General features: G+C 44.2%; 1 protein-coding gene across 10 annotated transcripts in view; it reads right to left on the bottom strand.

Moving 5' to 3' along the window:
* Positions 1–603: 603 nt before the first annotated feature.
* BIN1 (bridging integrator 1) overlaps positions 604–14,081 on the bottom strand; it is a 101,588-nt gene continuing 88,110 nt past the window's right edge. For all 10 annotated transcript variants that reach the window (XM_074873525.1, XM_074873526.1, XM_074873529.1 and 7 more), the window contains 4 exons: positions 12,069–12,161; positions 11,180–11,290; positions 9,702–9,803; positions 604–6,204 (listed from right to left, as the gene is read on the bottom strand). In XM_074873525.1, the coding sequence (XP_074729626.1) occupies positions 6,097–6,204; positions 9,702–9,803; positions 11,180–11,290; positions 12,069–12,161 (414 nt within the window). In that variant the 3' untranslated portion in view covers positions 604–6,096. The remainder of the gene's footprint in view (positions 6,205–9,701; positions 9,804–11,179; positions 11,291–12,068; positions 12,162–14,081) is intronic.

Genomic DNA, 14,081 nt, shown 5'->3' with positions numbered 1-14,081 from the left:
AGGCATCCACAGGAGTGGCCCCAAGTTAGTCAGCTATGAATTGTGAATCCCCCTAATCTTGTCTCTCACGGGTCCCAAATCACTCTGGTTGAGGGGCAGAAACATCGCCTTTCTATAGAAAACACCCCATTAAAGAGCAGACCCCAAAGACTGCCTGAAAACTATGGGCTCACACAAGTGTGCGAACAGGCCAAAGGGAGCTAGAGACGTTTGGCCAGAGGGGGCAGGGTGCCCATGAAGTGTCATACTCCCATCAACAAACTTGCCTTAAAGGATGTAGATCACATCACGTTGGGGTTAGTAGCTATTAAAAAGTAAAGGTCTCAAATCCTTCCATACATTGCATTCCTGTGGTGTCAGGTCCTCACAACAGACTGGAACAGAGACAGCAGCTAGAAGAGCTTATTCTGCCGTTGTACTTGTTCAGGGAAGGACCAGCATTGCCCTCTCCATCTCCTGTGTTTGTAAGACCAGTGTTAATTGTGCCTGGACAGACCAAGCTTCTTTGAAGCTACTCACCTTTTTGAGGAGAAAGAGGTCCTGAATTGTTTCAGTTTCTTAATATAAAGGCGGTTAAAAATAAGAGAGAAACTGACGCGGGACTTAGGATGACACAAATTATATTTCTGAACATCGCCAAGAAACAAAATGGGACAAATCCATCTAGTACTTGTCACTGGAACTGGGCATCACAGCTCTGAATACAATGGGAATTGTTCAGCTTTGTTTAAACAAAACAAAAATTAAAATAATTAAAAAACCACTCAAAACCTAAACATTTCTCAGGTCACTGTGGTTAAACTCAGAGACTGAATTAACAGAAGGAACAGAGATTGCCAATACATTGCCAAAGTCGTTGCCATTTGATTCAGTTAAAAAGAGAAGCAATAAGCCCAGGACTGCATCTGGCAAGTTTCAAGTAGGGACCATCTACATGAAATGCGCACTAGGAACAGGATTAGCAGAATATGCTATGAGAACAGGTGAAGGAGTTGTAGCCATAAGACACATCAAAGTACAAGTTCATACAGACCAGTTTTCACAGCTGTAGCTTCTCCATCTCGTTTCATAAATGAAATTTCTGAAATGGCCTTCTAATTCTCAGCCAGCTACAGACCCCAACTTCACGAGGGCTGATGGCACAATCCAGCTCTGGGCACCACACAGGACCCCCTTCCATCAGAAGTTTGCTACTCAGAAATGTCTAAACTAGAGCATGCAAGCAGAGACGTGTCTGCACCAGTGCCAGATGGGATGGTACCTGTGTGGCAAGTAATAGCTTCCCTTTGGCAGCCCAGAGAAGAAAAGCTGTTGCTTGTTTTCCTCATACCAGCATTATCAAGCTGCATTATGTAGGATTTGCTGGTGGACACGTTTGTGCATTTCCTAGCTTTGCATTTTAGGCTGGTGGGAAGTGCCATACGCTACCGTCATCCTGGAGCATGGGAGGAGCTGGAGAGTGGGGTCAGATGCTAAAAGACACAGAGGCTACTGAACTCAGAGGCTACTGTGTTAGAAGCACGCAGGCCTTGTCTGTGGAAGATCAGTAGCTCTTCCTAGAAAGGGCTGAGACAGACACCTCTGCATCCTTCAGCAAAGGACATTCACTGTTTTAGGGTAGGGACTGCACAGTATCCAAAACATCTCCAGTAGTGGCAAAGAGTGTTCAGTCTGTCTGGCACAGAGCAGGAAAGAGGAAGCTCTGAAACCAGTGTCATTTGCAGGAGAGAGACACTTGTTATCGTATTGACCGTGCACATCTTGACCACTCACATTTTGTTCTCAGTCCTAAATAAAGAGGTTTTGGACCTCCCTGGAACCAAGAGGTGAGGCAGTCAGCTCGCCAAGCCAAAATGAAAGATAATGTATCATCCCTCTGTCCTCTCCCGGCATCTCCTTAGCCTTAGGCCTTTTCCCTTGTAGAGGCTGTTGCAAAACTCAACTGAGCTGACATCCCAATTCCAGGCAGAATATGGAGCCCTCACACCTACTCCAAGTCATAAGAGAGAGAGACCCCTTTGACTTGGGGGTGTTTGCCTTGGCCACAGTCTTTGGATAGTGGGACAGGAAAGGGTTCTGCAACTGTGAACAAAGCTTCAAGGACTGTGGCAAAAAGATCACAAAGCAGGACTAGCTCCGAGCAGCTGGAATGAAGCCTGCACGATCCTTTTACTGCATCACCTTCACAGCCAAGAAACATAAAGGTGGTAAAAGCAGACAGTTGAGGAATGCCCATGGAAAGTAGCACATGGAAAGGAGTCTCGCCTAGAACAACGCTTTCATCTTTACCCTGGGACCTTTCCCTGATTCTACCTAATAAAGATATATTACTGAATCTGCTAAGATAGAAAAGGGGAGAAAAAGTAATGCCTTATTTCTTTCTTACCAGTTAGGCAAATGATAATTGCCACTGCACAATGGGATTAGGCTCAAATTGGAGTAGCATCATAAATTTATAGTCATAAATCCGTGACCAAACTGAGACTGACAGAGCAAGAATGTCTTTCTAAGCCAGGCTACAAAACCAGTCAATGGGATGGGATCAGAGATGCTTTTATTGTTCACCCAGTAAAACAATAAAGTGGAAGATTATTAGATGGGAAAACAGCAGTTTTGCTGGGCCAGATACCAGGTAATGCCTGAAATGTGGCCAGTGAACCTGTCAGTACCCTGCAGAACTGGGCAATAGGCTTCTTTGGGGTCTCTTCAGTGGATAATGTATTCACCAAAAAATTCAGTTTAGGGTTAATCGAAACCAGTCATCGGGTTAAGAAAAAAGGCAAAGGCAAAAAGACTACTAACATTAAAACATTTTCTTTCAGCATTTGCAAAACAAAGTTTCACATTTTTGCTTTAAAGCAACTTGTTACAGCCCAAGTCAAAATGGTTTTTTAAAAAGTGAAAAAGCAACCCTACAAATGAATGCTTTGTTTTGGTTTAAAATTATTAATTTTTTTTAATGTTTTGATTTTTCCTTTTTCATTCCACTGAGAAAAAAAATTGTCTCAGGTCACCCTTACAACTCTTTTCAGTTCAGCCTGCAAACTGAAAAACCACTGTGGGATCAGCCTACTTGGGAGTTTACTGTCCCTCTTTCTATTTGAATCAGTTCTAAGCCAAAGAAAATGAGAAGTTTGCTTCACCAGATAACACCAACCAGAATCAAGGTATTTTAGCAGATGTAAAAATACTGAAAATGGAAGGAGTTGTGGTTGTTAACAAGGGGCTGAACATGGCCCAGGAAATAAGAGATCTGGCTCCAAATAATACTGCCTTCTACAAGCTTCCTGCTATGCCATCCTACCCTCATATAAGGCAATTTATAAACTGTGGGTCCCATCCTGCATTTTCAGAATCTGACTGAGGTGTGCTGACACCACTTATTTGCGGGCAATGCAAGACCCAGGTAACCCACCCTACCTGCTCTAAGCAAAGGGCTTTGGGGGTTGGGGGGAAGCAAATGGAGAGACACACAACATCCTCCCCACTAGCAATGTTTGAGCATCACTCATATGACCTGAAAACAACATCCCTTTTTTGCAGAGTGTTACCACTTCTGCAGGGACAATACAGTACTGGATAGTTGCTTTGCAAGTTCAATAAAATGAAAAGGCCTCACAAGGATCTTTGTTGGGACAGTCATCTGGTTCAAACACAGCAGAAGACAACAACAAAAACAGCAAAAAAACCCACAATAAATTAGGTATCAGCACAGCTTTCTAAATGCTCTAGAACAATTACTTGCAAGACAAAAAATCACAGCTCTAGTACTTCGAATCTTCTCTTTTTTTAAAAAAAACCAATAATCCACAGGTTTTGCATAAAAATAAACATTTTAAGCTGACAGCATTATGTTAATTGGATCAACCTGCTTTTTAATATATATTTCTATGTATATTTAAATGTATATTTTTTTCTATGAATATTCTTTAAAGGAGTAATGGGAGTCACAAATGCATAAAAATAGATATTTTTGGAAAAAAAGAGTAACAATAAAGACAACCCCATGAAAAGGAAAGGAAAAAAAAAAATCAAACAGGGCAGTATTCTAAAGCAACAGCTCACCATACTATAACTTGCGGAGTCCAGTCCTTCTGTATTGTGAGCAGTTACTCCTAAATACTATTAGGTTTTGTAACAGTGATGTAAAATAGAAATTCCTGCATGTTCATTTAAAAAAAAAAAAAAAAAGGAGAAGGAATTTGGGTATATAGAACAGATTTTGATGCTTGTTACATCGCTGTAAATAACTAGCACAGACCATCTCTCACATGGGAAACAGAAGCAACTCCAGCAGTTTTTGCATCTGTAAGAATATATTTTCTAATCAAAATCTAATCTGTCCCTCTGAACTAAAACTTAAAAAAATATCCACTTTTGCCCTACAATGTTTTTTCTGTTGTCCTACAAATAATCAAAACAGATTGGAAAAGGTGGAACCTTCAGTAGTGTGTGTCAGCATTCCATGCATCTTTGACAAAAGCCAGCTCCTAACAGTTAGGAAGATTATTTCAGAGAGTGATCCTGTCCCTTTACAGCAGGAGGGAACCTCACTGATAAAAACCCCTTCATGGCAAAAAGATCAGGGAGGGGGGTGGTAGGGGGGGAAAGCCATAAAAAATTATAATAGCCTGACCCGCTTGCCAGCTGCATCAGTATTCAAGTAAAGTTTAAAGTACCTTTGTGGGACTTCAGAGTCTTGGAGGGTCAGACCAGCTTATTTTAACAAGTGTAATATGCACTTTGAAACAGCCTTATCATCTGCTTGTTTAAACTAAAAAACAAAACTCAAAAACAAACGGGAGGAAAGAAAAGGCATATGAAAGGTCTCAGCATCAGTATTAGACTGCAGAGTGTCTTCTTGACACTAACACTTGGATATTCTTGCCTTCCTTTCTAATGCATTAAAATATTGTGAAGTCATGCAGCCATTTTAAATGAATATTTCAAAAGTCCAGTTTTTGTAGAGGTTAACTTGATCACCAGCACAGCACTGGATAAAGCTGATCTAACAATATTTCACTTACAGAAGTCTTCAAAGGAAAACAGAAATACAATTCCACAAATAACAATGCCAATTAAAAACACAGAAAGCAAATTGTTTTTTCCTCGGTGTTTTTCTTTAGACATTCTTTCAGAAAACAAAAAAAATTTCTTCCCTTATCTCTTTCTTTAAAAGCCGATTTTCTAACCAGTCAGATTTTAGAGCTACCTTCCATCTACACGAATCTAAGCTTTTCTGAAACCACCTACGGGGTTTTGAGGGCAGAGGATTCCCTCTCCCAAACTGCAGAGCCATCTAAATGGCATCTGCTTGTTTTGTCTTGTTTCTCCTCTTGAATTTGTCCACTCCCCTTAGCATTTCACAGGCCAATACTACTGCGAGAATTTAGGTGTCTGCATTCAAAAGAACTTTGGACTGAGCACAGCTTCACACACTTCATCTTCTCCATGCCCTTTCCATATAGTTTCTTTTATCTTTACATGTACAAAATCACAGTTTGTGTAACGTTGTTTTAAAGGAAGAAAATAAAATACACACACACACACATTGTATTGGTGAACACTATACACTAAGTATTTTTTTCAACAGCATAACAGAAAGTTTGGCCTACTGTAGGTTGAACACGTAGGGAAGGCTGAATTTTTACGGTTGCCATGCAAGCCACCTTCAAGACAAAACAGATGAACCCGCCCAAGAGCAAATGCAGCTTCTACTCTCAAGCTATTAGACAAATACTGCCTTTCCAGGGATCAGACTGACATCTCGCCAATTCAGTCAATGCAGTATTTAGAGAACCACACTGAGTTGCTTCTGCATCAGTCCTCTGAATCCAAATGCTGTTAAAACCAAAGGGGGGAGAGGGTATTTGACTTGCCTTATTATTAATACATATATATTTTGGTAACACTTTCAATTTCAATTTACTTCTGAAACCTCGTCCTTTGAGAAGAACACACCCTTTAAGTTGACTATTTTTCCAGGCTTCTGTTCCTTTAAAATTCTCTCTTCTCTTCATTTCGCTGTTCTTTTTCAATTATCTACCAGAAAACTTGCTTTCTTCCAGCAGAAATGCAGCTGGTGGGCTTCGTCTTTCACTGCACTCGCTCTGTGAAATTCTCTGGGAAAACCCCTCGGCATTGGTCAAGTTCCTTATGCTGGATCCAGTCGGACTCCTTCACGCCCATCAGCCATCCTTCATCCTGGAGGAGAAGAGAGAGATCAGATGCTGAGGGATAGATGTGAGCAGGGAGTTTTCTTACAGAGTGCAGGCCAAGGAGGTGTCAAGACATTATCAAAGCCATGCTCGTATTTGGCTTGGAGACAATCCAGGAAGATGATGGGGGAGAAGGAAAAAATGCTTTTGTTCCCTTTTAAACAGGGAGAAGGCTACATCCCACCAGAGTCAGTAGCAAAACTCCTATCTGACCCAGAGTGTCTAGAGGCAGTGAAATTGTAAGCAATTAGCAAGTGTAATAGAAATATGTCATAATTTACACCCACTGAAGCAGGAGAAATTCTGCCAAAGAAAGTCTGTAGAGCTACAGGACGGGAATCACGTATCTCACCTTTCAATCTAAACATAAGGGGTCTAGCATTCTCCATAGTCATAGAAGAGACAGGCACCTCCACAGTGCAATTCATCCCATTCATCTTGGGCACAGGTCTTTGGAAAGGATGAATCATTCCCTGGAGGTGCTCATCCCCTGCTCCAGCCAAGGCACCTGGACGATTAGCATTTTATAGAGGCGGCATAGGCAAAATGAGTCTTGTTTGCTGTGCTGAAATTCTGGTCTATGAGAATTGGGAGCTGAGGAGCCCAACCCACCTTCTCAAAGCCCAAGCAGTCTGTTGGGCTTGATGAAAGGTGAGGTTGGCAAAACTCTCAAACTTGTGCTATGCATGATGTAAGACTCAAGGTCTCTCACAACGGTCCTCCATAGCCACCAAACCTATACATCTATAAAGAGGGATGAATTTTCACTGAAGCAAATGGAGTCCTGCTTGGTAGAACCTGCTCAGGAGGAGAACCAGACTTCCCACCCTCTGACTGCAGGGTGTCTGGCATCAAGATTTCTGCTCTACCTGAAGCACTTGAGAGAGACAAGATATTCAAGGTGGGAAGGCTGCATTGCTTGCAGCTCAGGTGTGCAACCACGCTACTCTCTGCATTCCTTAGAGCTGCCACCATGGAAGCACCCCTTCAGCATGCAAATAGACCCACTCACGTGAGTCATTTGCAGTGGGGCAGCCTATGGGTTAAGACTGCAGCATGAGGTGAGTGCACTGCACGGGGCACCGCTGCCTCCAAACTCAACAGCCTGCTCTGCATCCACTTCTGGGCAAAGCATGCACCAGGCTCATTTAGAGATATGTTATCACATTCAACTACATAACTTGCCAGGGCAGAAGTGCTCAGGCAATCAGATGCTCTAAGCTGTGGTGAAATGAGGCATTTGTGCCTGTGGTTCACACAGTTGTTCTGACACTTCTGCTTTCCTGGAACTGGCAGGAGTTACCTGGGTATTTACCTAAGGCCAAGTAATGCTTCCCTTGAAACATGTTCTTTAAAAACATACCTGCACAGTGCAGGAGTAATGCAGCCCTCATGAGGGGTGATCTGTGGGGCACGTACTGCTTTCCACTGCCAGTTTGCAGCTTCTGCCCTCTTGTCCTGTTTTCTGCACATTTCATGTGGCAGCAGCTCAGGCCAGCCATTGTATCCGAGTTCCCTGCTCCTTGTAGGCTGTACTGGGTGCCTGCAGGCTCAGTCAGCCCTTGCTGCTGCCTTAGATTTGAGCATTCAGGGGATGTCATGGGAATGGCATGAGACGGGAGCCCATCTGCAGCAGCCAGCTGCAGGGGCTGTGGAAGGACTGACATGCCATAAATCAGGAAGACAAACGACTAGGCAGAAGGCGCTGGGCCCAAGTGTCTGGAAGGCAGCTTCCAGCTCACAGCACTGCAAGCACAAAAGCTCATCCATTTGCACATAGCGTCTGTGCCATACCACATGCATCACTCCCACTGCATCCTGCTACGAAGGGCCTCCTCAGCTACAGGGATTAGACAGGGGGACCCAGATTGACCCTTGCCAATTTTGAACCATGTCACTTGAAGTGACAGCTTAGAAGTGTTACTGCTCTCAACCCTTTCTTCTGTCAAGAGAGATGAATCCAAGCCTGGCTGATGTACCCACAAACTGACACCTAAGCTGCAAGATGGGGACATGGATCACAGTCTCTTATCCTAAGCTTCCTCCACTCACGTGCACAGTTCATGCACATGTTAACAGCCAACGTTTTCTGGCTGGGTATGGTCAAGGTTAGGAAAATGAGCTGTAGCACAGGATACACTGTAGGAGGGTTAGAGGGCTTCAGTGCAGCTACAGCATCATGTTAGCAACACTCAGAGCTCACCCTCTGCAGCTTGGAGAGTCTCGAGTTCATGGCTGTTGCACCCACATCCAGCTAGAGTGCAAACATAGGGCATTGAAAAACTGTGCTCCACAAATGCCATCTCATACCAAAGAAACTAGGGGAGCTGCCACTCATTTCCCATCCAGAAAGCTTTCTGAGAAAGAAATGCTCGCAAATGCTTGTGCAGGGCAGTCCCACTCAGTGAAGAGTCTTGTCTCCAGAAGGAATCACTGCCTCTTCCCCATAAAACCCTTCCCCCCAGAGTACCTAGCTCTGAGGGAGCTGTCACCACATTATAGCTCCCCATTTCACAAGCAGCAGCAAGATCTGCCTCCATAATTCACAAAGTCAACAGCTGAGCCACAAAGAGGATTCATATCTTCTGTGGCCAGTGAACTACACCTTCCCTTTACCCCTTGTGGAATCCCCAGGTCTTCTCTGGACTTGGCCAAATCCAAAGAGCTGGTGACTACTGACTCGATTTGGAGAATTCCCTTCCTTTTCCAAACAAAAACCTGGAGACGTGAGCATGAATTTTATAAAATCACCACCTCCCTCATTCAAAGTAGTAAAACTGCTGCAGACTTTATCAGCTAGAAGCCCTCAAACACAGCAAGTGAGGATTTACTTGAGGCTTCTAGAGATAGCTCAGATTAAAGAAAAACATTGCCAATTAAATTCAGGTTGGAGATGGACAGTAAGACTGTTCTCTGGGGCTGAGCAACCTGCTTCAGCCTTTGGTTCTACTGCCATCTCCTGACCAAACACTGTCTTTTGGAAATAGCCATTGTTGCTATGCTTAAGTGCAAGACATCATCCATAGCAAGCTGCTTTCTCAGAGCTCCAGCATTTCTCAAAAGGGGAGAAAACATCATCATAAGCTGAGGGTCACTCCTGCCAATGCCACAGTCTGCACTGCAGTGGTCACAGGGAATGTGTATCAAGTTTAGGAGCACCGTGGAGGAAAAGTATGGGCTCTCTTGGGCTCCCTGATCAAGCAATTGTTTTGGCTCAAGTGCCCTGACAGGGACAGGAAGCCACGGCTATTTCACATGCTTTATGCAGGATAATGTCTCCACTTTCCAGTCACAAGCAGAGTCCTCCCCTCTGTTGCAGGAAGCCAATCTCAAGCTCAAGTACAACCGGCTGTCCCGCCAGCTCCCAGCCACAAACTGATGGCTCTGCATCCAGCCAGCTGACTGTTAGTGGAGGAAGAAGCAGCTCTGGAAATCCCCTTGGCTCTTCCCGGCCCAGGCTCACACCCCGTCTTCCCTACTCACCTGCTCTTCAGGGTTCTCAAATGGAATCACAAGCACCACGTCCCCGGCCTTCAGCTGCAGCTCATCACTGTCAGTGGCCGTGTAATCATGCATGGCCTGGACCTATGGGGAGAGGAGAGCAGAGCTTGGGTGAGGCCAGGACTCTCTCATCCAGCTTTGTAATGGGTGACAAGGCTTTTCACTTCATTGATTCACTGGATGATTCAGGTTGGAAGGCACCTTTGGAGGCCATCTGATCCAACTTGCTGCTCGAGGCAGGTCAAGCTTGGATCACAAATGCCACATGTACGAGAATAACCACTTCCCTTAATCTAATGGCTACATGCTTTTCATACAGCCTGGCACGCAGCACGCCTTTGCCACAAGGGCATCCTGGTGAGTCTCATTCAACTTGTTATGCACTTCCCCATCCTTCCTTAGGAGGGTTGAATTCCCATGGTTTGGGCCTAAAAACCTCACAGGGTAGAAAGTGTGTATTCATTCAAAGGGTGCCCTATACTCTTTCTGCAGCTGAACAGAGATTATAGCCTCCCATCTCTGTCACAGCAAGCAGGGAGAAGAAACATAGGGAGGAGTATCAGTTTGAATCTTAGAGTGATTGTATTCTGACATGTTTTCTCTCAGGTATTCAGTTTAATTCATATCAACATCTGCGTTACAGCTTTTCTACTTCAAACCACAGCTCTCCACTTTGATCAGAACCGTCCATAATGCTGTCTGTAACCAGCCTAAATGTGATGAGTCTCTTATTGTTCTTCAGGCTTTTGTCATTCTTCTGCTTTTGGTAGAACTCCCAGGAAAAAAAAAAAAAAAAAATGCATGGACATGACTAAAGCAGAAGAAAAGCATTCCTATAGCAGGAGACAGTCATCTCTGACTTTCAGGGCATGATGCATCTGTGCTGTCTTGCTACCATATTCCATTATGCATGTTAAATTTGTGGCCTATTCTCACCCAGAATCAATCCTTCCTCCACACCTTCGAAACAAGCTGCAAGTGATCTTTGGCATATTCAGAATACCCACCTAATCCTATATTTCTCCCTGTTCATCCCGGCTTTCTCATTTCCCCAAACATTAAGTCCTCTGTACCTACTGGTGTTTCCAACTCTTCTTCACTTTTCACTTGCATCAAAGTTTAACCTTTCCAGTTTGGAGCACAACTTCTTATCTACTATCCAGAGTCTGTGACTGACACTATACCACACCATCAGAGACAGAAATAACTGCAGCAGAGAGGAGAAGGGGTTTTGCTATATAGCACAGCCAGACATTTAGACACCAATGCTCTTATACAGTCCTTTGAAACATCTGGAACTGCATGAAGCTGGGCTGGCTGGAGAGGAAGGCGTATCTCTTGTTCAACTTCCTTTCTCCCTTTCAATGTGGCATAGCCCACGGTCATGCTGAGCGAAAGCAGTTAATTCATTACAGGAAAAAAGCCATGAGGAACTCTGTGCCCCACCACCATGCACTCACCTTGAACAGAAAACCTGGGGGCATGTCAGCTCTTTCAGATGAAGTGCCTCCTTCCACAGTGCCATTGACGGTAGCAGGGAAAGTTTCCACAACGACAGCAGGCAGAGAGCTCTGGTAGGCAGCAGCAGTCAGGGGAGGAAAAAAAGCCATTAAGGAAAGAGAATCCAAAATTGCAGGGATCCATCCTGGAGGATCCACATCCCAACCCTACCCATGGCTTCAGTGGGTTTTCCCAGCACACCAGTCAGTGACAAAAACACTGCAAAGGACAGCAGAGGCAGCAGTGAGAAGGCAGGAGAGATAACCACTGTCTTCCTTTGCTTAAGGCTGCAGAAGGGCAGAGAGGATTTAGAGTTTTTCTGGAACCATAATGCCCAGCATTTCCCATTCACTGTGGTCACAACACAGCCGCTTCTTGTAGAGTCCTCATGGAACTCAACTGGGACAGCCTATAGGAACCAAGCAGCCATGAGATAGGACCTACTCCAGTCCCCTAAAAATGTGGCAGTGTCAGGAAAAAAAGAGGAACCCTGGATATTCAGGGGACACCAGCAGAGCCCAGAGGGCAGAGCAGGTAAATAGCAAGCAAGGAGGAATCCAGCAGACAAAGCAAGCTTAGCACAGGATGGGCTTTGGGCTGGCTTCACCACATGGGTGAAGGGACAGTTCTTTTGGTGGATCTTCCAGCAGAGCTTCTCCCTAAGCATTACACACATGAAGTGTAACAGCTAAGTCTGGCCCCTGAATAAGAGCATTGTAACTGCTGGGATGGCAGGGATGTGTTTTTCCAAGCAGTCACACATCTGTTTTCCCAGGACAGCCTCCCACATCTGCTGATGACAAAGGAATGTGATAGAGAAAAGGGACTACAGTCCCTTAAGGTGCTTACCGATCCTGCATCAGCTTCATTTTTAGATGCTTCAGCTCCAGCTGCTGCTTCTGATCCAGCTGCTTCAGCTCTTGCATGGGCTGCTTCTGCAGGCTGCAATACAAAAGTCATCCAGGTGGAGAGTTATGCTTGTTACACCTACGTGTAATGCAGAAAAGTGCAACTCAAGTCTGTCCAAGCGCTCTATGCTGTTGACTGCTGCCATCTGCTGACAAATAGGTGAGAAACCTCATGGTCTTGCTAGGTATCTGTCTCCCTCTTTCTCTGCAATCCAGTGAAATCACAGTAAAGCTTGCATTCCCTCACTCCAGCCACGCAGCAAGGAGTACTCCAGAGGAAATCAATGAAACGCCAAAAATCCTGTGCACCTCTCTTTTCACGATCTGAATCGCAGACGTACTTTACACAGGCACAGTATCTATTACATACAAATTGTCCACTTATTTGTGGATACAAGACTGCTCACATGCAAAGGCACAAGGATCTCTCAACAGGCTACTTCCAAGGATCAAGAATCAAGGAATATTTAAGCTTTTGAATACTCCCAGAAACAGAAAAGCATGGTTATAATGTGTCCAGATATGGAACTTAGTCTGGACCCAGCATCTACACGATATTAGCACTGAATCAAACTGAACTGAAAACTGCTGTCACTCAATTTGATTTTGGATAGGCCCAAAGAGTCGTTAATTTGATTTCTGTTGTGAATATTCTATTACTAAGAATTTGGTACGAATATTCCGCATGGTGTGTACACACATGCACACATTTGTGTTGGTGCAGAGAGGAGTTTACTGCACAAAAGCTGCTACCACCATGGAGAAATTTTCAGCATCACCTACAAATCACTGTCTGGCAGAGACTGTTCTAGGAAGCCTGGGGACAGCAGTTTCTGTGCACAACAAAAGACCAACTAAACACCTCTGATACACTTCCAGTGGTTCAAGTCTTTATCCTCCCTTGCCTGAAGTCAGCATAACCCTGTTTTAACACAAAATTAAAGATATTCATTTGCCCCTCCCAGAAACTGCAGCAATGCAGGACATAAGTTTGATCTAGTAGCATCAGTGCTGCAGATGAGCCCCTTGGGAGACTGGCCAGGCAGCACCTGGGCAGACTCCTGACAAGAATCTCAGGGGTCTAGTTTGCAGCCCAAGTGTCTTCATGGCCAGATGAATCTAACCAGATGCCCACTTTATACTTGCACAATAGAGATTTCCCATGTTTAATACCTGTGAATAAACCAGCTTTGGCATGCCTACATGACTCATACATTTGATAAACACATGTACCCCTGAATATAACCATGTTCAAAACAAGGCATTGTCCAGATTCCTTGATATTGCGATTCTCATAGTCCCAACCCTACAAAAGCTCAGTGTAAAGCCACAACCATGGTAACCCTTAACTCTACACCCAAATGGCTACTAGCCATGCAGTGGCACAATGCTCCAAGTAGTTTTCTAATAACAGTAGCAATAACAAAGTAGTAAATCCTTGGTTTAACAAAAAGCCATTACTTTACCTTCAGCAGCTCCAATTGTACCATTTAACACATGCTTTCCTCTTCTATCACATCCTTCCTCATGTCTCCCCACCACCATGTCCACAGGCCTACACTGCCAGAGGATATTATAGACAGCAAAGCTGTTCCCATCCTGCAGAGTTTTCCCACAGCAGCTTTGGTAGTGTTAAGGTAAATGTACGCATATGAAATACTACAAAGGCTTCTCGTGTTTAATTAGATTCACTCCCAGGCTGCTTTTTATTTGGATTCAGTGAAACTGGAACTGGGACAGATGCATAGTTTTTACGTGGACAAGTAAAAAAAGAGCTTAACGTGAGCTCCTTTTTTAAAACCAGCTAATTTGCAAAACCAGTCTTTAATAGTCAGGGAAACTGAATCTAAATTAATCCCCTGGATTTCAACAAAGGGCATTTTCATGTCAGCTACTTATTTTTCTATTTTATGTACCTACGGGCATCCCAAGGCCTATAAAAGCATTTACAGTC

Source organism: Strix uralensis, chromosome 6 (assembly GCF_047716275.1).
Source record: "Strix uralensis isolate ZFMK-TIS-50842 chromosome 6, bStrUra1, whole genome shotgun sequence".
Taxonomy (NCBI): Eukaryota; Metazoa; Chordata; class Aves; order Strigiformes; family Strigidae; genus Strix; species Strix uralensis.
This window is presented reverse-complemented; position numbering and strand designations above follow the sequence as displayed.